The 27,385-nt window shown below is 52.2% G+C and overlaps 2 protein-coding genes across 2 annotated transcripts; one reads left to right on the top strand and one right to left on the bottom strand.

The window, feature by feature from the left end:
* Positions 1-6,038: 6,038 nt before the first annotated feature.
* Positions 6,039-21,663, bottom strand: MMRN2 (multimerin 2). Its single transcript, XM_036926538.2, has 7 exons — positions 21,417-21,663; positions 13,306-13,434; positions 13,111-13,217; positions 12,927-13,007; positions 11,668-11,832; positions 9,776-11,515; positions 6,039-7,272 (listed from the first exon to the last, which is right to left on the bottom strand). Exons 1-7 carry the CDS (start codon positions 21,578-21,580, stop codon positions 6,887-6,889), a joined length of 2,772 nt encoding a protein of 923 aa, XP_036782433.2. The 5' UTR covers positions 21,581-21,663; the 3' UTR covers positions 6,039-6,886.
* A 947-nt stretch (positions 21,664-22,610) lies between these two features.
* On the top strand, positions 22,611-27,151 carry SNCG (synuclein gamma). The gene is made up of 5 exons (XM_036926561.2): positions 22,611-22,853; positions 23,641-23,682; positions 23,990-24,117; positions 26,537-26,608; positions 26,853-27,151. Exons 1-5 carry the CDS (start codon positions 22,733-22,735, stop codon positions 26,871-26,873), a joined length of 384 nt encoding a protein of 127 aa, XP_036782456.1. The 5' UTR covers positions 22,611-22,732; the 3' UTR covers positions 26,874-27,151.
* Positions 27,152-27,385: the final 234 nt, after the last annotated feature.

The raw sequence follows: 27,385 nt of genomic DNA, 5'->3' as shown, positions 1-27,385 counted from the left end.
CTTTAGTGATGTGTTTTGTGATACTCGGACTGGATTGTGTATCAGAAATCACACGTCTGGTGAGATTTTATAACAAGTTAAGTTGGTGTACAGTATCCCTGAGATGTGCTTCTCAGCTGTCTGAAACTAGGTATGGAACACGGGGCAGGTAAGTAACCATGTGCTCTTTCCTTGGTGTAGAGAAGTTACAGGCCTATCATAGCAAAGGGTTGTTTTCCTTTAAAAAAACAAAACAAAACGTTTTTCCTAATCTAAAAATATGTACTCACTGAAGAAAATTTGGAAAACAGGAAAGAATAAAGAAGCAAATCAAATCACTCAAAATTCTGTCCTGGATGTTACAAATACTAATTGAATGTTTCTTTTGAATCTTTTTTTTTCCTGATGCTTATTTATTTACAACATGAAGATCATAGTATGTCATTATATCCATTGAAAACATAATTTTAAAAAATTGACTACATAATATTCCACAAAGCAGATGGAATAATTTGTTTTTTAATTCCCTGTTGAATATTTGAGTTATTCCCATTGTTTTGGAAAATGTAAGTGATATATTATACATTCTTGTATAATCTTTGTATATTTTCTTAAATTACATTGCTAAAAAATGGGACTAAATGGATAAGAACTTTTAAAAGATTATTTAAGATAAGAACAAATTCTAAGGTTCTTGATAAATACTGCTACCCAGGAGGGTTTCTCATTTACACTCCTAGCAGTACGAGACAGTGCCCATCTCCCTACCTGAGCAGGTAATTTCTTCCAAGTTTCTTCTCTCCCTGTTAGTAGAGTGCCTGGTTTCTCTCCTATAACTGGCTTCTTTCACTTAAATAATAGCATCCATTTATCTGGCTTTATCGTGTTCCTGTTGCAGCCAATGCTTTTTAAAAAGCTTAAACTTAAGAGAAGGTGGCTTCCTTTCTGTCCAGTACCAGTGTTTTTTCCCACCTGCCCTTAGTCTCACCTCTGTCAGAGCTCTTTTTAGTTGTATGTAAATTCAGTCAGTGCCTTGTGATGTCTGTTCTCAGGCATCTGGAGATGTTAAATCGTCATGAAAGCTGTGGGACTAGTTGATGTCCGCCCCATCCCCCCACAAAATGCATTCTCATGCACCTTGAGAATCAATGGATTCTTGGGTTTATCAAATGCTGTCTAGCTTTCCTTACATCTTAACATGCTGAACCCAAAAAATGGATAAATATATTTTTTTCCTTCACAGCATAATCTGTTACTCTCATTGGTTTCCAAGCTTTTTTAAATTTTATTAGTATTAATGGAGTGGATATTAAGAAATGATACTCTTCATCCAGAATAATCCTTGTAGGTAATTCAAAGCAGGTGCTAATTCAGTGGTAAGTTTGTTCACTTAGAGGAATATTACCTGCCTGTTGATAGTGCAGGGGCCATTTCTGATACTTTATACTTAATTATTAAGTTAGATGCATATTCCTTAAAAACCTTGCTTTCAGTCCTTGAGGCAATACAGCCTTGACTAAGTGGACATGGTCCATTGAAGGTGGCCAGCCAGTATAGGCAAGTCTCCTACCAAGAGTGGCCCTTTCCTATTCATGGGGAGTGAAAGGATAAGCTCAGGGTGATGAAATGGGCAAGTCACCCCGAAGCTAGCAATCAGGAGGAGGAGACATAGTTCAAGTGCAAAGGTACATAACAAAAAATACCTCAGGTAAAGCAGAGATGAGGGCAGAAGGTTAATCCATAGTTACCCTTTGAGGTAGGTATTGCTGTCCTCATTTTTAGATGGAATGTGTGTGGTTCACATATTACTCTTCTGAACGTTCATTTTCCTGGTCTTTGTCCAGTTACTTCCTCACCGTGAGTCCCATGTGTGCTCAAAATGAACCCAGGGTGATTGCAGATGGCCCTGTGTGCCCTACACCCACCTCACTGTCCTATCCTAAGTTTTATACACAGAACCTGAAATGTTATTGTTACTTAAAAAGTCAATAAGAAACACGTTGAAACTACTTTTTAAGTCAGAGGAAGAAAGAACATGGGCTTTTTTTTTTTTTGAGGGCGAACGATTTTTTTATAGCAAATTTAGAATTAGGTTGATAAAACACTTCCATGCTCTGCTCTCAGTTGCTCTACTGTATGACAAAAATCCAAGGAAATGTTGAAAAACTTCAAAAAGAATTAAAAGGCTGACCAAAAAAAAGGCTAGTGCTGTTGTGAGAGGCATTTCAATCTTCATTCGTGGCCAGCAGTTTGCCAGAGACAGTCTAACTCAGAAGGTAGTGCTCCATGATCTTCCAGCAGCCCTGTTGGCAGTAAGAAGTCTGATGTATGTCTAATTCAGTCCTTTATAGTTTAACTTGATTTTTTCATTCAAGAAATGTAGACTTTCCTTTTTATTTCATTCCTTTACTCACTACTCACTGGGTTCTCCTAATCTTTCCTTGGATCTGGGAACTTCTCCTCTGCTACTTCTTTACTTCCCGCCTTCCTTTTTACTTTTCTGTTTCTAGAACTCCGATTAGATAAATACTAGGTCTCACAGGTCCTTCTGTATTTCTTAACATGTCTCTCATATGTTCCATCCTACCTTCTGCTTTTCAGCCCATCTACTGAGTTTATTTCAACACCCAAATTTTAACTTTATTTTGAAATAATTTCAAACTTAAAGAAAAGTTGCAAAAATAGTATAAAGAGCATCATTTACTGTGCACCCAGATTCATAAACTGTCATATTTTTCACAATTGCTTTGTCATTCCTGTGTGTGTCCCAACGATTATAAAGGCCCATGTGGAATGTTTGTGCACACACATCTGCATACACATACTTTTTTCTAACTACTTGGAGTAAGTTACAGAGCTCGTGCCTCTTTATCCCTAAATACTGCCAGGATATTCTGTTATATAACCAGTTATGTACAGTTGTCAAACAGGAAAGCTGCCATTGATACCATCACAATTATTAGCAATGTCATAATCTGCTGGCCTTACTCAAGTTTTCCAGTTCCAACAAAGCTCTTGAGAGCACATTTTCCTGGTCCGGAGTCAGTCTAGGATCTTGCATTGTGATTAGTTATTCTGTGCCCTTAGTCCCCTTTAATCTGGCAGTTCTCCAGCTTTCATCTGTTGAAATAATGACATTTTGTAGAGTAAAGGCCGGTGATCTGTGGGCATGTCACTGTGACCTCTGGGTCTTGATCACAAATAAGGTGATGCCTGGTTTCTCTGCCATAAAGTTACCCTTTTCCCTTTGTAGTTAGTATGTGATGGGAGATACTTTGAGACTGTGTTTTACCATCCATTGATAATTCTTACCTGAATCTGATTGCAGAGTGGTGGTTTTCTAATTCCATTATTACATTTATGTTTATTAATCAGCATTCTGCTGTAAGGAAGGGGTCTACTCTTGTCGCCTACTGATTATCAGTATGGATTCATGGGTTCTAATTTTATTCAATGACTTATAGTCTCTTATGCCATTATTTGTTTTGTTGCTCAAATTAACCCCAGACATGGCTACTGGGAGTTCATCCAGCTGGCCTCTGAGTCCTTCTGGTATGTGCCCATCATTTTTTGAGTACCTCTTACTTTCTGGCATGTGAAGATGTTCTAGCATCATCTGGTACTTAATTGCCCCAGCCATGGAGTCATCCATTTCTCCAAGGCACTCTGGTTCTTTTAGGGGGGTCATGGTATTTAGAAACCAGGATCTGGTTGGCAAATAATCAAGATTTAATTGCTGATTCTCTGTATTGTCTCTGGAGATCTGTATATTACTCACTACTCAGATGAGTTTCAGATCACCTTGCTCATGATGCTAGTTTTCCACAAATATTTGGCAGTTTGGGCAATTTGCTTATCTCTGTGGTAGTGAGCCCCCGCGCACTGATTCTGTGCTCCTCAGCTTGTTTTTATCAAGGAGAGATGGCACAATAGTTTGTGAGAGCACAAAATTGGATTAGAAGTGACCCTTTGCTCTCTTGTTGCCTACTCAAGAGGTTTCCGTCTTTCCCCGCTGCACTCAGTTACCTGATCCATCCCTGGAAAGAGTTTGGCCATTATCAGGCCAGGTTTAGGGGCACTTTGTTGATGGAGGAATGTGGAAGAGTATTGCTCAGGCTAGAGCCAGGAGAGGAGTTTTTCATGTTTTTGAGATAAACATGGGATACCAGACAAGCTTCAGAGTATGTGAGGAAAGGAGAGTTTGTAACGTTTTGTATAGACCATGTGTCCTCTTCACAGTGTCTTTGAAATAAAAATAAAGGTCAGGAGCTATTTTGAATACTGTTACGGTTTGTGGAGACACATCTCTAGGTTGACTCCCATGGGTCTTGATTTCAATAAGGTTCCACACATCTGGGTGTGGGAGCTTCCTGCTTCAGTAGCTGCCCTGTAGGTGAGGGCTCAGGATTGACCCCACAGTTCTAGCCCAAGGCAGAGGCCACTGTCCCTGGCTGCTTAGCAAGGGCAGGGGGACAGCTGGGACTGGCTGTCCGCTGCCTCAGTTGCCCCCTCCTCCTTTAGTCCCCCTAAGTGTGTCGGGCTGAGTTTGAGTTTGGGGTTTCCTTGAAATCACTCATCTCTTCCAACAGTCTCGAATGTTTTGGGTTATGGTGTTCTAATGCTGTTTCATTTTATACGTGATCCCTTCTGCTTCCTTTTTTCAGGAATTAATAAAATGTCCTGATCTGCTTATGGTACCCCTTCTTGCTTTTCAGTGATACTTTTTATCACTTTTATATGTTTTTTTCATTAGGTTTGGAGAGGTGTGATACCACTCTGTGCACAGTCTGTTGTCTTGTTCCAGATGCCACAGGTGAAGGGTGTTTTACTTCAGCCTGGCTAATGGGGTCCACCTGAAGGGCACTGAAAAAGTCTTCACCCAGAGATATCAGATGCCTTAGTGAGATAAGATAGCTATCAAATGAACTTCAGAGTTCCTGCTGATTTGGGGTCCTAATTATAGAAGTGCTAAGCAGAAAGTTTGCACTTAAAATTGATATTAAGGCTTTATGGAATTTGTTTTGCTATATGGAAAGTGCCCTCTTTAAAAGAATGATTGTTTCTCTAGTTCTCATCTTAGAAACTTCTGGAGTGACTCATCCATGTGGCTGGCAGAATTAACCAGTTGGCATTTCCATTTATAATCTTTCAATTCAAGAGCACCAGCCATGTGAGGCAGGACATGTGCCCCTGATGGACATAAGTTCACTTTGCTTATTTTGTGCAGTAAATTCTAAATGATAAGAATACATTTTTCTAATGTTTCCATTTCGTCATTAGCACTGCTTAACCAAAAATAGCAAGACTGAGCAGAGAGAAAACAGCGTGGTCTTAGAAGTAGCAAGGGTGTCCTGGGGCTGGCTTCTCAATCTTCGGTTAGGAGTGGCCCAATACATCATGTCGGGATTGGTCTTGGCAACTGAGAGCTGCACTGGGCAAGAGGCCCTGGCCAGCAGGAGGGGCAGGTAGGCGAGAGTGGAGAGAGAATAAAATGGCAGAATACTCAATGAGAGCTGTTTGACTAACCACCTCAATCTACAGATGGAAAAAGCTCAAAAGAGGCTGGGATCTACCCAAGGTCAACCTGTCAGTGGCAGAGGGACCTGGCATACTGTTCCTTTTAACTCTGATATCTTACACATTGGGCACACAAAGCTTAGTGGTAAACTCTCAGGAACAATCATTTAAATTGGGGATCCCGAGGAAACAATGAGGAGTCTGGGAACCGTGTTAACTCTGAACTACCTCCTGTCCCTGCCCCTACCCAGTCTCATCTGACTTTCTTACAGAGGAGAGTGTGGTCAACAGATACTGACTAGCTTCTACCAAAGTTAAAATTTTTGAAAACTATACTGATATTGCAGGAATAATTGCAACTGAGTTACTGCCTGATCCAATATTCATGTCATTGCCTGCTGGGAAGGCCTCTGTTTCATGTAGAATTAAATTGTGAAATCAAATATGGCCTGGAACAATGAAAGTCACATCCTAGATAGTTTTATTTTGTCCTGTATTTCTATTTTACCAAATGATTTTGTACTCGATGAGTAAACCAGGCAGATGTTTGAAGGGCATTACTTTATTCCAAAGTTGGTCATTATCGAGGGGGAGTTTTATAGATGTCCTTCACTTCCTCCCTCAGCCCTCCCTTCCTGGTTAGAGATGCTAATAAGATTCAGGGTGGTCATGAGTTACTGGAGGAGGTAACAAAGGAGTCTATACACATTTTCGTTCTTGTGTGGCATATCTTAGCCTTTGCAAGGCAAGGAGAGAGAAGTGAAATTAAAGTTACAGATAAAGTCAAGGAAGGACTGAAACTAAGGGAAAGTTATGAATTCTGTTGCCCTTGATTATCTCAGCACTTCATTTGCATGTCTGGCTGGTAGAGACCAGAGAGCTTAGCTTAGTTTTCTCTTACTGCTCTGTAGTGAGTGCAGACTGGTTTCCAACGTTGTCCAAAATGTCACCTCCATTTAAAACATCCCTTCTGGGAAAGAAGGATTCTCTAGCAGAAAATCAGGCAGAAGAGGAAGTGGGAGAAAGGTTTCAAGCATATGGACGTTCCAACCACAAGAGGACCAAAACCCCAATGAAAAACACAACAAAGCCGTAGGACACTGGCAGAGAGCTGGGGTCCGTGCCATGTGGACCAGGGAGGCACGCTAAGTCAAGGTTCACACTTCGCCGGACCAGGTCCTTCCCAGAGAGAAGCATTCCAGTCCTCCTCATTAAGAAATAACCAAACCCAGTGCGTCTAGAGGGAGGCCACATAGGCCATACTGTCTTTGCAGAAAGTTTCCGGGAAAGAGCTAGACCAACTGGATGGTCCCAGACCAGTGCCGGCCAGAGCCCCAGGCCAAGGAGAGCTGGGCAAGTCCGCCGTGTCTGTCAGAGCTGTGCCCAATGTTCAGGTCTTGAACACCAGGAATCCCCCGAACGTAGAGCCTGGTGGGTTTCTCTTCATTACCGATCCCTGAGTTAACTCAAACCACACTCTCTCACCCTTCTGCAGCTCAGCCATGGCAAAGGTGGTTGCTGTGCTTCCACCCCTCTGCTCCTCGGTGGTACAGATAGGGGTCTGATGGTGACCTCCAATCACTAGCTGCCCAGTGCCTGGCCCTGGACCGAATTCAATGCTCACTGCAAACAGATAGACTCCACGCTCAGGGGCTCGGAAGTAGCCATGTTCAGGGAAGTAGCTGCTGCCGATGTTGATGTGAGTTTTGTTGAACTTCACTGTCTGCAGGGCAGCTGTCCCTTCTGAAAAGCTGGCATAGAAGGCCACAGGAGAGCCTGGAATGCAGGAAGAAAGTGCTCAGTGATTCACTCCCTTACTCCCATGGATGGGAAATTAAACCCTGAGGACTTGCCTTCCTCCCCTTACTAATACTAAAATAGATAACCTAGATACTCCCAATAGCAGCACATCTCAGGGAGTGGGAGCTAACCGGCCAATGCTCAGTATTTCACTAAAGAGGAAAATACAAGTCTGTTGTCTCTATTGGTGTGCATTTTTAAAAAGTACTTTCTAGTGAGATCCCTTTTGCTCCCAACATCCTTGAGAGTAAAGTATCTCTGATTTAGGAAACTCCCAAGTCTTGAGTGTTAACTGGTTGCCCTAGGCTACATGGCTTTTCAAATGGTCCAGCTACAAGGCAAGCTGCTTCAGGACTACTGCCACCTGCTGGGGATCTTGAGATATCCAAGGGGAAGAGAGAGAATATTACCTATTCTCAAGGTAATAATGGTAACACTTGTGAGATCACTAAGGAACAGTGAAGGTGATTCCTACTAGAAGGCACAGGACCTTTAAGAGAGAGAAGGAGGGCAGGTGGGACTGAGGAAGAAAAGTTGGTCATCTTAATGGTTTCAAAATTGCACAGAGCCCTGGGACTGCAGATGGGCCCAGAAAGGGATAACTTGGTCCAGATGACACAGCTAATAAACTACCAAACTGGGAGCAGTCCATATGTCCCCTGATTTCGGTGTGCTTCCCACCTGAAAAAGGCACTTTAGCCAGCTTTCAGAGGGTAAGTAGAAGGGAGGACACACAGGTGTGCAGCCCACCGGGCCTACACACAGGCATACAGCCAGAGGAAGCCACTCTGTGCAGAGGGGGAATGTACAGTGAGGAAGCAGCCAACGGGGCTGCCTGGCCAAGAAGCTCCAGCAGGGGAGGACTGGGCTAGGAAATGGGATGAGAAGGGGGAGTCCCACCGGGACTCTTGACACTGGCCTTGGCACCATGAGGTCATGTTCCCCGTGTGCTCACTCTCAAGCTCTCCATTTCTTATGAAGCCAAGGCCTAAAGGAGGCGCAGTCTGCTCAACAGCTAGTGACTTAGATCCAAAAACGAGAGCTCTGGTTCTCTGGTCCTGGTCAAGCAATAGCCTGTGAATGATGAAATTTTGCTCCTCTATAATTCTGGAAATTTTTCTGAGAATTAGAAAATAGCTTTCTGGTTTGTGTGAGATTGGGTCATGGCCAAAGCTGCTGGCCCTGCAGTTCCCCCAGCACCCGGAAGGTGGAGCACTCGCCCAGCCAAAGAAGGCAGGCCTAGAGCGCTCTGCCGGAGGTGGTCTCCTGTCCACCTGCGGCTTGGAATTCAATTTTAGCAGAAGACCCCACCCAGCCTGGGTCCCCGCGCACCCCTCAGAAGGTGGAAGGGTTGTGCTTCACTGATTTGCTAGCAGGCAAACTGTGAGTGGGCTTCCCTGCAAAGAACAAATTCAAGCCCTATGGCCTTCCTGCAAAGTAAATAAGGGAGAATTTCTTTCTTTTAGAGAAAATATTTTTGAAATAAAATTATACAGGGGTAAACTCAGATACCTAAACCATCAAGCAATTAGGCCTTGCACCACTCCCAAGAGGAAAAAGGATGGAGGACTTAGTGTAGGCAGACCAGCCTCAACCCTGAAAATGCTAGGGAAATGGGAAAACATTGGCTGTTTCCTACCATATGTTAAGCCTTAGGCTAGGTATTTGGTAAATGGACCTGTTCACCTTCATAACAACCTTTGATGTAGGTAGTGACTCCCATTTACAGAAGGACAAACTGAGACAAGTGGTGAGGGCCTTTCACAGAAGAGGCAGCACTGTTGAGACAGCTGGACTGGGTCAGGGCTCCTCTGTGCTACTTACTAGCCATGTGAGCAGGACCCTTCCCCTGACTGAGCCTCAGTTTCAGGTGGGACGGCAGTGATAATGCATCATTGAGCTATTGTGTTGATTCAACATGGCAGAGCCCAAATAAGGCATTGCAGGGGGACCTGGCACAGAGCAGCAAGAGGGGCCAACTATGTTATGAGCCCATGGATTCCCCCACCCTGTATTCCCCACTTGTGGCCTGTTGCCCATGTCTGGTGAACCAGCCCCTATCCACACACCGGTGAGTTTACAGGAGAAAGCTGGTTAGACACAGCGGGGGTGAGGTGAAGCAGGTGAAGAGCTGAGGTGAATGGATTTGAGGGTGTAGCATGGAGGAGAGGGAGCCATTCCCTCTCCCTGCTCCTGGTTAGAGGGGCAAGCCACCAGCCCTGTATACACCAGTCCTTTAGGTGGAGGGGCTTGACGCTTGCTAATGGTTGGGTTTATGACTTCTACCTCCTACTCCAGGTAGCTTAAGAGGCCCTAGTCCTGAACGGAAGGTTGGTCAAGGGCAAAGCTAGCCTGAGTAGTCAGGACTGATGGTCAGCCTGCTCTCTCACTGCTCCCCCCTCCCCCGCGCCCAGGCAGAACTGCTTGCAGACGGCCCTGTTCTAGGCTCTGCCCAGCCTGCCTGGGCCCAGAGACTCACCTGTCTCCCAGAGCTTTGCTTGCTTCCGGTCCCTCCTCCGGGGAGCTTCCAGACCTTTCTGCTGCTTCTTCCCCTTCCTGCTCAACAAGGCCTGCAGCTTCCCCAGGTCCAGGCTGACGTTGGCTTCCACAAGCCCTTGGAAGTTCGCAAAGAGGCTGTGGAAGAGCCGCTGGTGCTGCTCTAGGCCGTGCGCAGAGTTGGAGAGCGCCCCGCGGAGGTCCTCCAGGGAGCTGTTGAGGGAGGAAGCCCCGGGAGCCTCGCAGCACTGCCCCACCTGCTTGACCTCGGAAGCCAGGCGCTGCAGCTCCTGCTCCAGCCCCGCCAGCTGGGCCTCGCCGACCCCCTCTCGTGACGCGTCGTGGCTGGGCTCTCGGTGCTGCGCCCGCTGGTCCGCGGCCTGCTCCAGGGCCGTCACTCGGGCGGCCAGCGCGTCCCAGGCGAGCGCCTGCTCCTGCAGCCCGCTGGCGGCGTCCTGCAGGGCCACGCGGATCTGCTCGTAGCGCAGCGGCAGCGGGCCGGGCGCCTCCTCCGACATCTCCTCCATCAAGTCCTCCCCGAAGAGGGCGGCCAGCACGGCCTCGTGCCGCAGTGCGTCCTCCAGCAGGGCCGCGAAGGAACTGTGCAGCTGGCGGATCTCGCGGCGGATCTCCGCCTCGGCGGCATTCAGCGCGCCAGTCTCACCACCCAGCGCCTGCAGCTGGCTTCGGAGCCGCGCCAAGTCGTCCCGCGCCCGCTCTCCCTCCGCCTTGCCGGCGTCCACGGCCAGCGACAGGGCGGTCACCGTGCTGCTCAGGGCCTGCAGGGAGGTGCCGTCCTGCTGGCGCCGCTCATCCAGGCTCACCTGCGTCTCCTCCAGGGCCCTCGTGGTGTCCCGCTGGTCCTCCCGGATGACATCCAGGTCAAAGTAGAGCTTCTGGCAGTTGCAGTCCTTGACGTACTTGATGAGGTCGGCGTGGGCGCCCTGCAGATGCTGGAGGGTGAGGTTGAGCTCCAGGATCTGCCGCTCCATCTCCTCCTTGTTCTCCTCCATGATCAGTGACTTCTCCATCAGGATCACCCGCAGCTCCCGCAGCGCCGTGTGGTTCACCTGCAGCTCCTCCATCTGCCGCTCCACCTTGCTGATCTGATCGAAGGTCTCATCGGACTCTGAGTACAGCTCCTTGATCTCAGCCTCGTGCTGGGCCAGGGCCGCCCTCACATATGCCAGGGTGCTCTGCAGCACCTCTTCCCTTTGGCCAGTGGCCACATGCAGTGCTGAGAGGTTCCTCTGAAGCTGGCCCAGCCTGGCCTGTAGGCTTTCAGGCTCCGGCCTTGCCCCTGCCCCTGCCACCACTGTCAGGCTGCCATTGGCTCCCAGGGGCTCCTGGGCCTTAAGGAGCCTCTTCACCTTAGTGTCCATGTTCACCTGGATCTCAGAGAGGGACTGGTGCAGGGAAAGGCCCTGGGCATGCAGGCGGTCCTCCACATCCTGCCGCAGCTGACCCACTTTCTGGGCATTCTCCTGGACCTTGGTCTCAAATTTGGCACCAAGCTCCTGTAAGTCGGCCCTGGCCACAGTGTTCTCCTGGACCCTCTTGATGGCCTGTCGGTTGGCCTCCACATCAAGAGATAGGTTTCTGATGGCCTGGGACAGGCCATGCAGGCTTTGGTTGAAACTCCTCCATATGGGGCTGAAATGCACTTGCAGGAAGGTGTCCATGTGGGGCAGCAGCACTTGATCCAAGGATCTGCCAGGAAACTCTGCAACAGACACACATTTTCACATAAGCCCTGGAGGAGTGGACATCCCTGTCCAGGCAGGACTAGAGGGGGGTCCTCTGAGATTTGGGCATTCTTGCCTCCCCTCCCATTCATCCCCTTGGATGTGACCAGGCTCAGAGTCTGCTGCTCACCAAGTTCTGTCTGATTTGCCTCAGTTGTGGCAGCTGTGAGGTTGCTTGCCAGGGCCTTCCACAGTCCTGGGAGGCTGTCTGCCATCTGGTAAATGTCATTCTGCACATCTCCCAGCAGGCGTTCCTGCTGCACCACGATGTTGCTGATCTCTGCAGCTGGGTGGCCTGAATACATATGAGAAATAAAGTGCCGAGGTCTAACTTCCCAGGCCTGGAAAGATCATGAGGTCTGAGAAGGAAATTTTGGAGTTGAGAGCAGGGAAGTGTGTGCTGATGTCCTCTGACAGGATCTTAGAATCTTTTAGCTCCAGAAGGGCAGATACATGGCAAATGAGTTCTCACCCTGGACCCCCCACTCACAGCAGACATGACTAATGGATCACAGTACACTCTCCTCAGTATAACATGGACGTAGCCTCTCAGCATCACTTGAGGCAGCCCGTGTCAATAGATAGAAGTTCACTACATGAGGAAACTCATTTACCATCCCGATCCATGGCCTAGCCTCGAAAAGCCTCTCAAATTGCATCTCTTGGTGCTTCTTCTGCGGTTACTGAAGACCAGGGATAGCATGACTTCCTGGCCCCAGTACGTAGTTGGCAGGCAGTGGGGTGGGAGAGTGCTTCTTCCCAGCCATGGGAGCTTGTGTAGTTCAGGAGGGGGGACGTGCCAAATTAAGCTGTCCTTCTCTAACGAACTAGTGGTTACCAAAGGGGAGGGGTGCGGGAGGGTGGGTGGGGAGGGAGGGAGAAGGGGATTGAGGGGTATTATGTCTAGTACACATGGTGTGGGGGATCACAGGGAGAACAGTGTATCACAGAGAAGGCACATAGTGGATCTCTGGCATCTTGCTGCACTGATGGACGGTGACTGCACTGGGGTATGGGTGGGGACTTGAAAATATGGGTAAATGTAGTAACCACATTGTTTTTTCATGTGAAACCTTCATAAGAGTGTATATCAATCATACCTTAATAAAAAGTAAAAAATAAAAAATAAAAAATAAAATTAAGCTGTCCTTCCCAGAAAATGTGGTCAGGGAAGCAGGTGTGTGTGCTTACCCAGCAGGCAGGAAACTGAGCCCTGTGAACCTGGCCTCCTTGGTGTGAGTGTTGGTAATACAAGACACAGAGGAGCCTTGCTGATTCTGGGGGCACAGGTCTCCTGAAAGGGCTCTGCCCTATCAGAGGAGAAAGGGCCTGGACACATGGGTTCTTTCTGCCTGCCTGTCCCCTGCACTGTCCAGAAAAGCAGTGTACCAGGTTCTAAGGCAGCGGGCCCGTCCCAAGGCTCCTGGAAGTCATCATCTGGATCTGCAGGCTCAGGGATCGCAGTAGGGTCTGCAAAGAGGAGACAACAGATATTGACCCCAGAATTTAGAGTAGAGCTGCATGACCTCTGGGGTCAGAAGTTGAAGAAGATGGGGGCCACAGGGAATCCTACCATGGTACTGGCAGTCAGGGCCTGCAAAGCCTGGGCAGCACCTCCAGGCCACAGAGGACAGCACCTTCTGCTTGACCCGGTACACTGGCTTGTGTGCCACGCGGTACCTGGGGAAAGAGGGCCAGCTCAGCAACTCCATAGTGAGTAGCAGAGGGCATGGATGAGGGGCCTGCCCTCCCACCCTGCCCCACTCACATGACTTTGACTTTCTGACAGTCCAGAGCTCCCTGTGGGCATGGCTGCTGCTTGTGGACGTGGAATTTCTCTGTTTTGCAAGCGGCAACGAAGGTGACTAGCCTGGACTTCTGGTAGGGGCACCAGTTACTGGAATAAACAAGCCAGAAGACAGGGCTGTTGAGCCATGCCTAGGCCCCCCACAGCCCTTCCTGGAGGTCAACAGTGGGTGTCAGTGCAGACTGCTGTACCCTTGCCTCCCTATCCCACCAATAGTGGGGATTCTGGAATCCATTATCCTGAGAAGGGTGTGTTCTGTATTGTTATCTCCCAGATCTGGGGCAAAACCTCTGTGAAGCCCACCTGCAAGGGCCCCTGTTTCCACTGCTTTCCTGGAAGCAGCACGCCATCGCCCCCCACCCTGCCCCATCCCCACCTGACATGGCTCAGCACAGACAGGCTGAGGAGCACCTCTAAAATCACACAGCAAAATTACCCACAGAGCCAGGAAGGGCTCTCACTTTTCTCCTGGTGCCAGGGAGGCAGCATAGGGCTGCTGGGGCTGGAGAGTTCTGGGTTCAAATCCTTCCCACTTCCTGGCTGTGTGACTTTGGGTGAAGCACTTAGGGAGTTTCCACCTCCCATTTATCTGAGGAGATCAAATGTGCTGCCACCCTCCCAGTGGACAGAGGAGTATCACGGGCCTGACTTTCAACAAGCTCCATAAACACTGCGGCGCTGCCCCACCACCAACACCTTTCTTCACCACAGGCCCTGAGCTGGGAGGATGCCTGCTCCCTGGCCCTGCCCAACCACTCTGTTAAGGAAATACACCTTCAAACAGTTGTGGGGGAAGGCAGCTGGGCTGAGCGGTCCCTTCTCTGGAAAAGGCCACCCACGCTGAGGTCCTAGAAGGTGGTTTGGGAGGCGCACTCAGCATCCTGAACACCTGGGAGGCGGGGTAGCCTGTCCATCTGGGCCCTTCACCAGTGCACGGTGTTGCTGGTCCCAGGAGCAGTATGCTCACTGATCCAGTGGTAGGCTTGATGGGCTCAGTAGAAGGGGTCAGAAGGTCCTTCCCCTGGCAGTCAGCTCCCAAAGTAGAGCTCTTCAGAGCTGCAAGTGGCAATGTTCAGCTTTGGCTCAGTTCAGCTTAGCACCTCTTGGGTACCGGGTGCTTGGCTCAAGTGCAGCAGCACTCTGTGCAGATACGGAGGAACAGGCCTTCCCTTCATGGTCCCCAGGAAGAGCAGGCAATCTCAGATGGTGGAGTGGGCACTAAAACCTGGGGAGACTTTCAGGAGAAGGTGATAATTTGGCACCAGGAGTGGTGACAGAGTGTGTATGGCCCCACTGAGGTGCCCAGGGTTGCAGAGGAGAGGTAAGGAGAAACAAGACTATGGAGGCCTGGAGTGCCAGCCGAGGAGCTGGACTACGGCGTCCTGAAAGCAAGGGACATCAGGGAGGAGTTTAAGCAGGGAAGTGACACAAATGCACCACCCTGGTTCCTGGGCGCAGAAAGGACAGGAAAGGGACCTAGGTGGAAGATGCCAGCAGCTTGCGCTGGGTGATTCTGGTGGATGTGGAGAGAAGTGGCCAGATTTGTGAGATAGTAGAAGGCAGTGTTCAGGGACCTTGGAGATGAAGTGGCCCTCAGGGCTAGGATTTCATTCACGTGGTGGATCTGTGTCCCGGGGCCATGACAGGGATACTGCTGGGGAGGGTAGGGGGAAGGATTGAGGGAGATCCGGTGACCACATTTACTTTGAGGGCTGAGACCTCCAAGCTGCTTTCCCACTTGGCTCCTAGAAGTCTGGCAGCCAGCCTTTACCCTCTTGGCAGCCAGCTGAGAAAATGATCCCACTCGAGAAGAGAGATCTAAAGACGATGACATCAGGGGTTCCCCCAGTGAAACAGGCCAGAAGAGCATCCTATGACAAAAGAAACCAGAAAGTCCCACCCATGCACTAAGCTTCCAGTCTGCTTTGCAGGCTCTCTACTCTGTAGCAGGCAGACATCCAAGGATGATCGCTGAGGAAAATTTCTATTGCAAAAGAGGGAAGTCAAAACAAGCAAACAGAAGAAAACTTGGAGAAAACCAAGGTGGTGGGGAGAAGAAAACTGTCTTGTAATAACATCCCCAGATTGAAAAGAGACATTACTGCATCCAAGAAACAAGAACAGAAAGGTATAAAAGAACAATTGAGGAAAAGAATTTTCAGTGAACAAAAAAGAACCCTTGGAAATAAAAAAAAGAGCAGTAGAAATGCAAAAGAAACTTAACACAAATGCTAGAAGGTAAAGTGAAAGAAATTTCCCTAAAAGAAGAGCAAAGAGAGATGGAAAATAGGAGAGAAAGGATCAGAAAAATAAAGGACCAGTGTTGGAAGTCCAACATTCAAACAACAGGAGTTCCAGAAAGAGATAACAGAGGGAGGAAATCATCAATGAAAAAACTCAGCAAATATACCAGAAGTGAAGGGCTTGAATTTTAAGATTTTAAGGGCTCACCAATTATCCAAAATATGATGAAAATAAACTCATCATCATGAAATTTTAGAACTCTGACAATGAAGGTGATTCTACACTTTTCGGAGATAAAAACCAAGACACACACATCAGTAATTAGAATGGCCTTGAACCTCTCAACAGCAACACCGGAAACTAGAACACAGTGGAGAATTGCCTTCAAGGACTTAAGGAAAATTATTTCCAGTGTAGAATCCTGTTCCAACCCTAACTACCAATCAATATAAGGAGAGCAGAATAAAGACATTTTCAATAAGCTGGGTTTCAAAACATTACCCTCCCTGTGACCCTCATCAGGAAGCTGCTAGAGCAGTGTGGTTCAAAATTTTGCCATCAAATCTTTACATCAAAACCATTCTGCATCACTTTAAAAGTAAAAGCCTCTGGGCCACACACCAGGCCAGTTAAGTGAGATTCTCTGGGGTTGTGGCCTAGGTACTAGCATTTAGAAGCTCGCTGAGTCATTCTAAGGCACAGCCCAGGACTGAACATCATTGTACCAGAAGTGATCCACCTAAAGACAAAAGAAAGCCAAGAAAGAGGAAAGCACAGCATGGGAACAGATGTTGTAGCAGGGAAATGAGGTGACGGGACTCCCTAGGGAGATGGTGTGAGGGGTGGGCGGGAGAGGGGGCAGGACAATAATGGGCAGTGGGTGAGGGCCCAGTCTGGACTGGGGCACCGCTGGAGCTCCTTGGAGAAAAAGGTCTCCAAGAAGCCACAGGGGTTCAAACAACTGACATGGATGAAAGAAGAGAGCAGAAGTTGACAACTGGCCAGGAGTTTGGAATTGAGTAGTGGCAAAGACACAGAAAACTAGGCAGAAAAAAAAAAAGGCAATTATTTACTCCAGGGAAAACCAAAAGTGTGTGGGTGTCGGGGGGGGGGGAGGCGGGAAATTCATTGTTTTTTCAAGCCTCAAGTCTAAGTAGCAAATGCAGTCATACGAACATAAATAGTATGTATAGTCATAGGAATGACAATAAGGGACTATGGCTGGGAAGGGCACGTGCACGTGTGTGTGCACAGGTGCTCGCTGCTGTTTGTAGGATGCTCATCGGGGTTGGGGTATGGAGCAGGAATGAGAGCTGAATCATAATGCCACTTCCCAAGAAGCAGCAATATAAGATGTTATTTTGAGATACAGAGGTAAATGCTGAACAAAATCGCCTAAAGTGCTGAAAGTCATTGCTTTCAGGGACCAAAGGGAGCTGGGTCTTCTGATTGTCTCAGCCAATCTGTAGAAGGTTTGACTCTAACCCAAACAGTCAGCAAAGTTTTCTATAAAAGGACAGATAGTAAATATTTAACACAAGACTAACTTCAGAATTTGTGGGGTCCCGTGCAAAATGAAAATACAACAATACAAATTAAACCAAGAGTACAGCCTCTCAGGTCACATACCCATGAAAATGGCCCTGATTTTAAGCAAAGAATGTTCATTCACTCACTCTGAAACAGTGGACTGTGAAAGCTATAGGCTGGTGGGCGAGATATTCCAAGGATTAGAAATTCCAGCCCCCACCCTGGGCCCCATTGGAAATTCCTGGAACCTGGGCTCAGCCCTAGGGAAAAATGTTTCTTTAAACTAGGGTTCTCAACGGGAGGAGCAGGCACTTACCCCCAGTGTATTTGGCGACCTCTGGAGACATTTATGGTTGTCGCTACTGGGAGGGAGGGGGTGGTTCTGGCATCTAGTGGGTGGGGACCAAGGATGTTGCTGAACATCCTATGATACCCACAGGGCAGCCCAGTGCCCCACAACGAAGAATTAGCCAGTCCCAAATGCCAACAATGCCAAGGCTGAGAGACACTGGCGCTGGACAATGTTCCCTTCCTTGCTCATCCTCTCGCTGAGCAGAGGGTCCAGCAGGCTTGTGGCCTGGGCGCACCGCCTGCCAGGGAGTGACTGGGACTTTCCACCTCAAGCTCCTGGAACAGGAAGTGGTGCTGCCCACCCTTCCTGCCCAGGAACTTTCTCTTCTGACCTGCCCAAACCGGGGGCTCCAGCAGCCACTATTCTCCTGCCCACACTCCCCCTTCCCTTGGCAGCCCTGTCTCTTTGGCACAGCATAGGCTGCTGGCCCAGAAGCCCTGGGAACATTCCTGACCTTTGCTTTGCTTTTCTCCAGCTCTTGGCAGCTCTGGCTGGCCCTCTGAGCCGGAGCCCCTGCCCAGTTTGCTGAGGTGCCCCACTGTTCTCACTGCCTCCTACTCTCAGGCCTGCACCCCATTGGCCCCCTCATTTCCCTGGGTTCCACTGAGAGGCAGGCACTGGCCTAGAAATGAGTACAGGTTCCTTCAGCTGGGTTTGTCTTGGCCTCTGACATGGCCCTGATACCCTGCCCCAGGCAGGAGAGCATCTGCTGGCCCCTCTGGAGCTTCCAATAGGAGCTGGGAGGCCTGGGCTCTTCTCCCCTCCCCTCCCTGGACTCAGGATGACCTTGAGCAAGGCCCTTCCCCCAGTACTGGAAAAATGGAGTGTATTCCCACTTCAGGCCCCTCCCTGTGGGGAGGGGGAGGGGCTGTGGAGAAGGCAGAGAGAGCCTCCAGCAGGGAAAAGTCTGTTAGCTGGAGCCTCCTGAATTATGGATAAGCTGCTGCTCCTGTCCTTTGGGACATTTAAGTGCCAGTAAAACATGCCTCTGACTGCCCCTCAAGTCTTCCTGGGGAGGGAGGGCTTGTTCTCCTTACTTTCTGAGGCCCTAAATGCAGTCATGGCTGTGATCACTCCAAGGGACAATTTTGCAGGGCTTTGTGTCTGAGCCAGAAAGGGGCCTTACGGAGGAGCCTGAGGCCCACTCGGCAACCAGCCCAGAACAAGGGTCCCCTAAGTGTGCCCAGGGCCTTACACCTCAGAGAACAGGAACAGGTGCAGGAGGTACCGCTGTGGGCAGTGACTGGTGGCCTGGGCTCTACTTGGCCCCTGTGTGACCTCCAGGGATTCATGTAACAGCTCTGGGTGAGAGCTCCTGCTGCAGAAATCACAGCCATTCCTTGTGCGTGGGTCAAATAAGCTGATGCTGGGCGCCAGGATCCACCAGCATCTCCTACACTCCCACCCATTTTGTGGGAGACGGGACAGAGGAGGCCTGGGATTTTCAGTCCAACAAATGTGGGGGAACCTGGCTCTGACCTGTCATTTAGGAGCTGTGAGGCCCTGAGTGGCAACCCCATTCCCTGTGAGTCTCATATGTAAAGTGTAGAGGAGAGTGGTGACCTTGCAGCAACAATGCAGAGATGGGGCACCTTGCCTGGGATTCAGCTCGGCCCCCCAATTCAGGCTAACCGTGTGGAGGAAGCAGGTCTTGGTGCTGAGGAGCCAGATCCTGAGCTGCTGCTCTCCCCAACCCCACCAAAGCCAGGGAGACGGAAAGAGCCTCTCACCATGGAGTCCAAATACCCACATTGTTGCTCACTGGGCCCAGCCCCGCAGGGGCTCCGAGGACCCGGGAGGTATTTAACCATGTCCCTCCTCTACCTCAGGACCTGCCATTGAGCACCAAGCTGTTCTGTTGGAACTTCTTGCAAACGGTTGTAATCTGGGTCTGTGTCCAGGTGGCCCTGGGGCTCGGGACACAGGAGTGAGGGGCAAATGCAGGGCAGAAGGCCTGGTTCTGGCAGCCGGGGTGGGGATGGAGGGTCCACCAGGCTTGTGCTGATGGGGTGGGCTCTCCACCTTCCCTACTCTGTCTTAGCGGGAAGGTGGGGCAGCATTTCCGCTTCTCCCTTCACAGGAGCACAGGAAGCAATCAGCCCGAGGAAGCCGCGCGGCGTTTCCTTCCTTTCTCACCAGCCCCTCAGGGGCCTGGACAGCCTGGGCTTGGCTGCTGTGGTGAGAAGACCCAGCAGATCCAGACTCCCCTGGGACCCCCTGGACTGCCCCTGGGACCAGGGCTTGGGACATCTGCCTGGGCATTCTTGGGCCAGGGTGTCCTTGTGTGTACATACCAGGACCAGCCAGAGAATGGCCGAGTGAGCCCGCAGGGCAGCCCACGAGCAGCCCAGAGGCCCTCTCTCTCTGGAGCTAAGGGAGCATAGTACCTCCCTAGAACCCCAGGGGTGTGAAGAACAAGGAGAGTCTCCTAGCTCCTTCCCACCCACTTGGGCCCCTCGTCCTCCCTTCCATCAAAGGGAGGCAAGGCAGCCTGGAGACAGAGGCTTGGAGCTTTGGGGACAGAAGGCGAGGTCCTTGGTCCTGAAATTGGAGTTGGCTGGGGGGATTCCCCCACCAAGTCACCTGTGCCCTCAGCTCTGAGCAGAACTGGGGGTCAGACAGGGATGGGGTCTCCCCAGGTTCATCTTTTGCGCCACTCCCCACATACAGCCAGCCCCTCCTCACTGAGGGTCACTGCACTCGGTCTGTCACCCTCCTGCCTCTCCCTGGCCGAACTGGCTTTTGGGAAAGTGTCTAACAAACACATTCCCCTTGGAGTGTCAGAGCTGTACAGAACTGTTCAAGGCAGATCCACTCAGTAAGCCAGCGTGATGGTGCCTCTCAGCCAGATGGGTGACTCTGAGTTGGTGTCAGCTGGTCCCTCTCAGGCTCAACCAAGATACAGGATGCCCTCAACCAAGTCTGTGTGTGTGTGTGTGTGTGTGGCAGTGGGGAAAGCGAGGGAGGTGGGGATAGGTGAATCCAGGGGCTGGGGCTGCCTCAGAGTGCTCTGGGAATCAGAGCATCATATCTGGAGTGATGTGTGAACTCAGATCCTGGCTCCAGCTCTCCTTAGCTGTGTGACCTGGGGCCAGGTGTTTAGCCTCTCTGAGCCTCAGGCTCTGCCTCTTACAGACCAGGCTGTTGGGAGGATTAACTGAGATAACACGTGGTAAGGTGCCCAGCCCAGAGATGGGCCCAGTCAGTGGCACATGCTGTGGTGCTGTGGCATACTCTGAGGAGGGCCCTGCGGGCCCAGGACCTTACCAGTAGAGGATCACTGGCCCTGGGCAAGTGAGACTGGGAAATGGTGTCCTGGTCCAGTCACAAGACCATTCAGCCCATTTCCAGAGGGGCACTGAAGTATAGTTTGTTGAATCTGTGGTCTCCTTTTTGTTCTGGAAATAGAGCAAGGCACCCTGTCCACTCACTGCTTGGCTCCTAGGGCCAGACTGGCCCACACCAGTCCCCCTGGGTGCTCAGATCAAAATTCAGTTCCCAAGAGCATCTGACCTCTCTGGTTCAGGCCAGGCCAGCTTGCCTGGGCTCAGCTTTCAAAACTGACTTACTTCAAAGAACAGGAGTCACTGCCAGGCCAGTTGGGATTATCTGGAGCCATAGCCTCTTAGCACCCCATACTGGGTGATCGGTGGCAAGGAGTACTCCCAGCCTGCCCAGCTCCCCAGTCCCTTCCTGACTATGGGTTAGGCAGGGAACATCCCACAGTGCTTAGCCTGGGCCCTGGGGTGCCCAGTCCAGGCTGGCTGGGGGTGCCTCTGGAGGGGGTCCTGGCACCTGGCACCTGATTCATTCTCACAGCTGGCCCAGTGGATAGGTTTTAGCTCATTTCACAAGTGGGTACCTGAGGACAGAGGGACCCTGTTCTGGCTGAGCTGGGACTTAGATCCTGGACCACCACCTCCCACAAGGCCCAGGCCCTCCTTACCGTCCAACGGGGCCCCTGCCGTTGTCCTCGGCCTCTGCGCTCCAGACCCCAGGTGACCTGGAGCTGTGTGGATTAGAGAACCTGGTACCTGGGGCCTGAGCCCAGGCCCCTGGCAGCCCCCAGCCTAGGGGCCCCCCAAGGCTGAGCAGCAGGGTCAGGATCATACTGGCAGTGGACAGTCTTAGCCTCGGCAAGTGACTCCAGAAACTGCTGGTGATGGTGACGTCGTCTTCAAGTTAAGTTTCAGAAGAGAAAAAAAACCACAGTAACAACAAAGAGAGGAAGTGGCCTGGGCCGGCCTACCCCGTGAGTCTCGTCCGGCCCCCTCATCCCTGCCTGGCCCCCACAGAGGCAGCCAGCAGCACAGGCCGGTTCCTGTGCCCTGAGAGGACTCTGGTCAGGGACGCCAAGGGCATGGGAGACACAGGGTGGGTGGTCCACCAAACATGTCCCCATGGGAGTCAGGAGAAGAGCACAAGCATTGAGGTGGGGCTGCAGGAAGAGGTCGGGTCAGGCCCGGGACACTTGCTGCCCATCTGCGCTGGTGGTCAGGAAGTGGGCATCTCATGCCTATTCAGCACCTTTCACCCCTGGGCTGTGGGAGCTGGCAGGTGGTTGGAGACTCAGAGAGAGAAAGGAGCTGTCCAAGGGTCACATGGTCTATAGTCAGAGGCCAGGGCACAGGGAAGCCCTTCGTGTGGCCTGCACTCAGCCCTCCACTTGACCTCGCTAAGGCCCTGAGATGGGGCCATCCGAGGTGCTAGTGTGTAGCGGGGCAGCCCAGGCCGGTCTGGGAGGTTGGCTACTCTTGCCTGACAGGCCTGCGGGGCCCAGACCCCTGCCCTACCTGGGCTGCTGGTAGCAAAGGACCCCTGCCCCCTGCCCCCTGCCACCCCCCCACTTCAGACTCTTTCTCTGTCCCAGATGTACAGACACAGCAGCTCCAGGCCTGAGAGCTCCCAGCCAGGTTTGCCCCTCTGGGTGGGGCAGCAAATTAATGAGGGGCAGTGATGGATAAGGCTGTGTCCTGTCCCCGGCAGCCCCTCCTGGAAGGCTGGGGGCAGGAGGGGAGGGTTAAGCCAGCAGGGGCCCGGGGAGCACCCCACCCTGGGAGAAGGTAAGGGCGGGCATCCTCCGTCCCTCGGTCCCCGCCCCCGCCCTCTGCTGGCAGAGCTCCCACCAGCCAGCCGCCGCATCATCAATATTTCACTGGCGTCAATAAGAGGCAGCAGCAGGGCCAGCCGCTGCGGCAGCACTCTCGCCAGCTCCGACAGCACATCACGGGGAGAGCCAGGCTCCTGTTCCTGCACACCACCATGGATGTTTTCAAAAAGGGCTTCTCCATTGCCAAGGAGGGCGTGGTGGGTGCTGTGGAGAAGACCAAGCAGGGGGTGACAGAAGCGGCCGAGAAGACCAAGGAGGGCGTCATGTATGTGGGTGAGTGTGGGCGTGGCAGAGCTGCAGGGCTGGGCAGCTTGGCCGAGTCTGGGTGCCTGGTTATCTGGAGCCTGACCTTATCTGCCACCCCAGGGAGGCATTTTGGGAGGGGATGAGAACCTGGCTGTGGAGCCAGAGTCACAGGGCCCTGGAATACCCCCCTCCTCCTACACACACCAGTGTCTTTTGGGCCTCCTCAGGGCCCCAGGGGTCACTGGGGCAGGGAAGCAAGAGGGATGCTCAGCTGTGCAGACACACAAATGTATACACAAATGTTTGCACAAATGCACCAGCATCTCCCCCTCTTCCCCGGCAAGACCCTTGATTCAGATAAATAGCCACACTGAGCCTGGAGCCTCCATGCCTGAGCGGCAGGTACTCAGCCACCAGGCGCCAGGTTCTCACCCTGCCCATGGGGCTGGGGAGATGAGACTGAGTGGCAGAGGAGCCCAGCCCCATCCCTCCTCAGCTCCCTCCCAAGAGGAGGTCCAGCCCGTGATTCAGCTTCCTCCTGCTGCTGCTTCTGAGGCCCAGGCTGCACCCAGGTGGGGTCCAGACCCTTCCTCAGACTGGACATTCTCGTCCCCCTGTCTTGCCCACTTCCCATCCATCCCTTTCCTCCAGACACAGCAGGAAGCAGCCTTTGCAGGGACTGCCGGTCCCCATACACCATCCTCCCCCACTACTGACCCTACTGCTTGTCCAGCTGTTCTGTGTGTGTTTGCCCCCACCCACTCCCGACACCAGGAGAAGGGGGCCTGGGCTGACGTCTCCATTTCCTCCCCAGGAGCCAAGACCAAGGAGGGTGTTGTACAGAGTGTGACCTCAGGTGAGGGGCCCTGGGGGGTGGGGCCTCCAGGGACTGCAAGCTCAAGCCCAGGGACCTCTTACACCCCACCTGGGGTTCCAAGTTGTATGTGGACCCAGATCCCTCTAGACCTGGAGGCTAGACCCAGGGGGTGCCTCCTACTTCCCCCCATCAGCCCCAGAATTCCCCTGGGGTCAGAAAGGGGGCAGGCAGTCTGGGGTCTTGGGCAGAGCCAGAGCTTTGGGTGGCCTGGGCAAGGGGCTGCTCAGCCTGACTTGGGCAGCTCAGGCCTGGGTGTGGAGGGGTCAGGACCAGAGTCCTCTCCCAGTGGCCGAGAAGACCAAGGAGCAGGCCAATGCCGTGAGTGAGGCTGTGGTCACCAGCGTCAATACAGTGGCCACCAAGACGGTGGAGGAGGCAGAGAATATCGCAGTCTCCTCTGGAGTGTTGCAAAAGGTGAGACCCCCCCAGCCCTGTCTCCCAGACAGTCCCGTCCTTTTCACTGGGCCCCAGAGCAGCCAGCTGGGGTGGATACATTATCATCCCATTGACTAGAGGGAAATGGAGACTGTGCATGGGGCTTTCATACCTGTTAATGGCTGAAATCCTCATAGCCCATCCCTGGGAGGGGGGCAGTTTGGGGCCCAATTGGAAAGTGAGACTCAAAACCATGCCCTCTTGATGGTGCTGAGCATTCAGGAGACACCACACTTCACTAGTGAGAGCAGAGTCCTGTGGGCTCCACATGGCGACAGGCAGCAGCGTCCTAGGCCCACGGTGCCCTGTCATTGTCCAGCCTCCTTCCCAGGGCCTGACTGGCTCTCCACTGTCTCCCAGGAGGAGCAGGGAAGCAGCACCCCCTGGTGACAGAAAAGCAGTGAGAGTTAGGACCCTGCCCGGTGCCTTTGCTATTGTGTGTTCACATGTGTGGCGCATGTTCCTGTGCATGCCTGTGTGCCTGTGTGCAGCACAGGAGCTGAAGGGCACTCCCAGGATGTGGCAGGCAGCTGGGTGAGCTGTCCCAGCACCCATCACAGAGCAGATTCTGCTTGAAGCATTTTGTACTTTAAATAATTTAATCAGCACAAAATCCCATGGCGTGGTGTAGAAATGAGGCCTAGAGAGATGAAGCAATGTGTCAATGGCTAGTCCCTGTGAGCCTGCAATTCCAGGGCAGCCTGGTTCTGGGCTGTGCTCTGAGAGATTCTGTATGAGTGTCGGTAGTGGGGGTGGAGGTGGGTCACATGGGGGGCAGGGCGGTGGAGTCCCAGGCACCCAGCACAAGGATCCCTGCTCCAGGGAGTGGGTTGGTGGAAGGGTAGGGGCTGCCCGGCCCCGCTCTGGGGACAGCACCTGGGCATTTGCTTCCAGGGCCAGCTCAGAGTCTCTGTGTCCTGGAGGGGAGCAGCCGCTCACACTCTTCATTCCCAGCTCTGCCCTTTCCTGGCTGTATGACATTGAGAAGCTACTCAACCTCTCTACACCACTATTTGCTCATCTGTAAAAATGGGTGGAGGGAGGGGCAAGAGTCTCCAGCTCACTGGGGTGCGTGATGAGGCAGTCATGCCTGGCTCATGGTGAGCACCCAACAGAGGGAGGTGACTGTATCACCATCCCCCTGGGGGCACCCATGTGTGCTCCCAGAGAAGCCAGGCCTCTCCCTCCCCTACCCCCAGCCAGTGAGGTCCCAGGGTGGGGGCAGGCTGCCTCTGGCCTCTGAGAGAGAGCCTGGACACTCCTCTTTGACCTTGGCAAAGGGCTGGTGAGCCCTTGGAGCCACCCCGGGTCCTGGGATGGGAATGGCTACCCCAGCAGAGATATTTCCGGGTGCCACCCAAAAACCAGTCACAACTCACCCTTCAGTGAACCACAGAAGGATGCAGCACTGCCTGTCTGACTGCTCAGGCCCCTGGCCTTGTGCACTCTCCTTGGGGCAGCAGGATCAGGCAGGTGGCCACCCCCTACCCCCTACCCCCATGCCTTGAGAGCATGCCTCAACTCTGGCTGACACAGTTCGGTGGCCTTTTAAGCCCCAGTCCACCAAGGACAGCCCAGTGGTAGCCAAGAGGTGGCAGGACCTTCCATAAGTAGGTGCTGAGACTAGGACCCAGTCTGTGCCTGCCCATTTGACTACCCCCCAGGCAGGTCTCCATCTCAGGCAAGTGTCAGGCTGGGTGTAGTGGGGCAGAAGGAGACAGTAAGTAGGAGAGGACATATGACCTCTGCTGGCCCTAGCAGACCAGCCTGGGCCCAGAGCCCAGCCAGAAGGCAAGAAGAAGGAAAGAGGGAGGCACTTAGGTTACTGGGGTGGGGATGGGCCTGAAGCAAGTTGGACCTGATACCCAAAAACCCCACTGCTTTGAGCTCTGAGGCCTTGAGCTAGACTCCTCTCCTCCCTGGCCTCAAGGTCCCCATGTAAATGGTAATGACACGCTCCCCTCCTAGAGTTGTTTCAGGGCTCAGTAGGACAAGGGTGTGTGATCATGCTATTCATTGACTGAGCTGAGGGTGGGGTCAGGCCTAGGGTTTCTGGGGTCAAACCCCAACCCCCACCAGTACCACATATACACACATAGGGCTTCCTATCAAGGAGGCCTGACCAAGGACTGCCCAGAGACTCTGCATTAGCTTGGGGGCGTAAAGCTGGGCTCCTGGAAGGCCCTGGCATCATCAGAAAGAGTGCCCGCTGTGGGCTCTTACATGAGGCTCTGTCACCAGCATGGTCAGGCGGGCTCCCCTCCCACCCTCCACGCACAGCAAGGTGATGAGGCCCTCTGCTTATCTTTTAGGCCAGGATGGAAGAGGCCCCTTTGGGCAGGGCAGCTGGAGGCTCTGCACCCTCCACATGGCCCCAATCCCCTTTGTTTCCTCACAGGAGGACCTGGAGAAACCTGCGCCCGCACAGGGGGACGAGGCCTCCAAAGAGGAAGAGGAAGTGGCTGAGAAGGTAGGAGCTGTGCTCCAAGGTTATACTAGGCATCCCTGAGCAAGGTGCTTCCCTCATAGTGTCCCAGAGCCCCAAGGGGCGCCTCTTGACCTTCTGTAGCTGCCTGAGCCTGAGTATGAGGTCTCCTCACAAATGACCGCCTCTGAGCCGAGGGGAATAGGTGACTCCAGACCCCGCCCCACTCAGGGTGGTCACTGGGGGCTGGAGGCCCAGATCTGTGTGTGAAGGTCACTCTCTCTCCCAGGACAAGAGTGGGGGAAACTAGACAGCTGCAAGCTGGCCACAGAGGTCCTGAGGAGCACCCCTCTGCCTCGGATCCCACCCTCCCTCGCAGGAGGAGCACTGGCCCGGGAATGTGAGCTTCAGGATTGCCCCACTCCCAGGGCCTGCACCTGACCACCCACAGGCCTGTCCTCCTGAGCTGTCGCCGCCGCCTTCTCCTCCCTCCACCCCCACCGTGGCCCTGGCGCTTCTGACCCACAGATGCTGCTGTGAATTTTTTTGTTTTAATGACCCCAAATAAAACTCAAGTCCCCACCCCCAGCCATGCCTGCCCATGCATCCTCTCTATAGTTCCTCCTTCACAAAGAAGCCCCCTGGGTTCTCCCGGAACAGGAGCTGGATCTGCCTGCTGATGGTCAGGGAAGCTGGTCGGGGCCAGGCACCCTAAAGGCACCGAAAGGCACACCCTGGCATTCCTGGAACTTGCTGAGAGTAGGCATTGCCTTCAGGCACACCCCTCCCCCCACCCCACCCCATTCTTAACATGGAGGCCAC

This window comes from Manis pentadactyla, chromosome 8 (genome assembly GCF_030020395.1).
Source record: "Manis pentadactyla isolate mManPen7 chromosome 8, mManPen7.hap1, whole genome shotgun sequence".
Taxonomy (NCBI): Eukaryota; Metazoa; Chordata; class Mammalia; order Pholidota; family Manidae; genus Manis; species Manis pentadactyla.
Note: the sequence above shows the minus strand (reverse complement) of the source record. Positions and strands in the feature narration are given on the sequence as shown.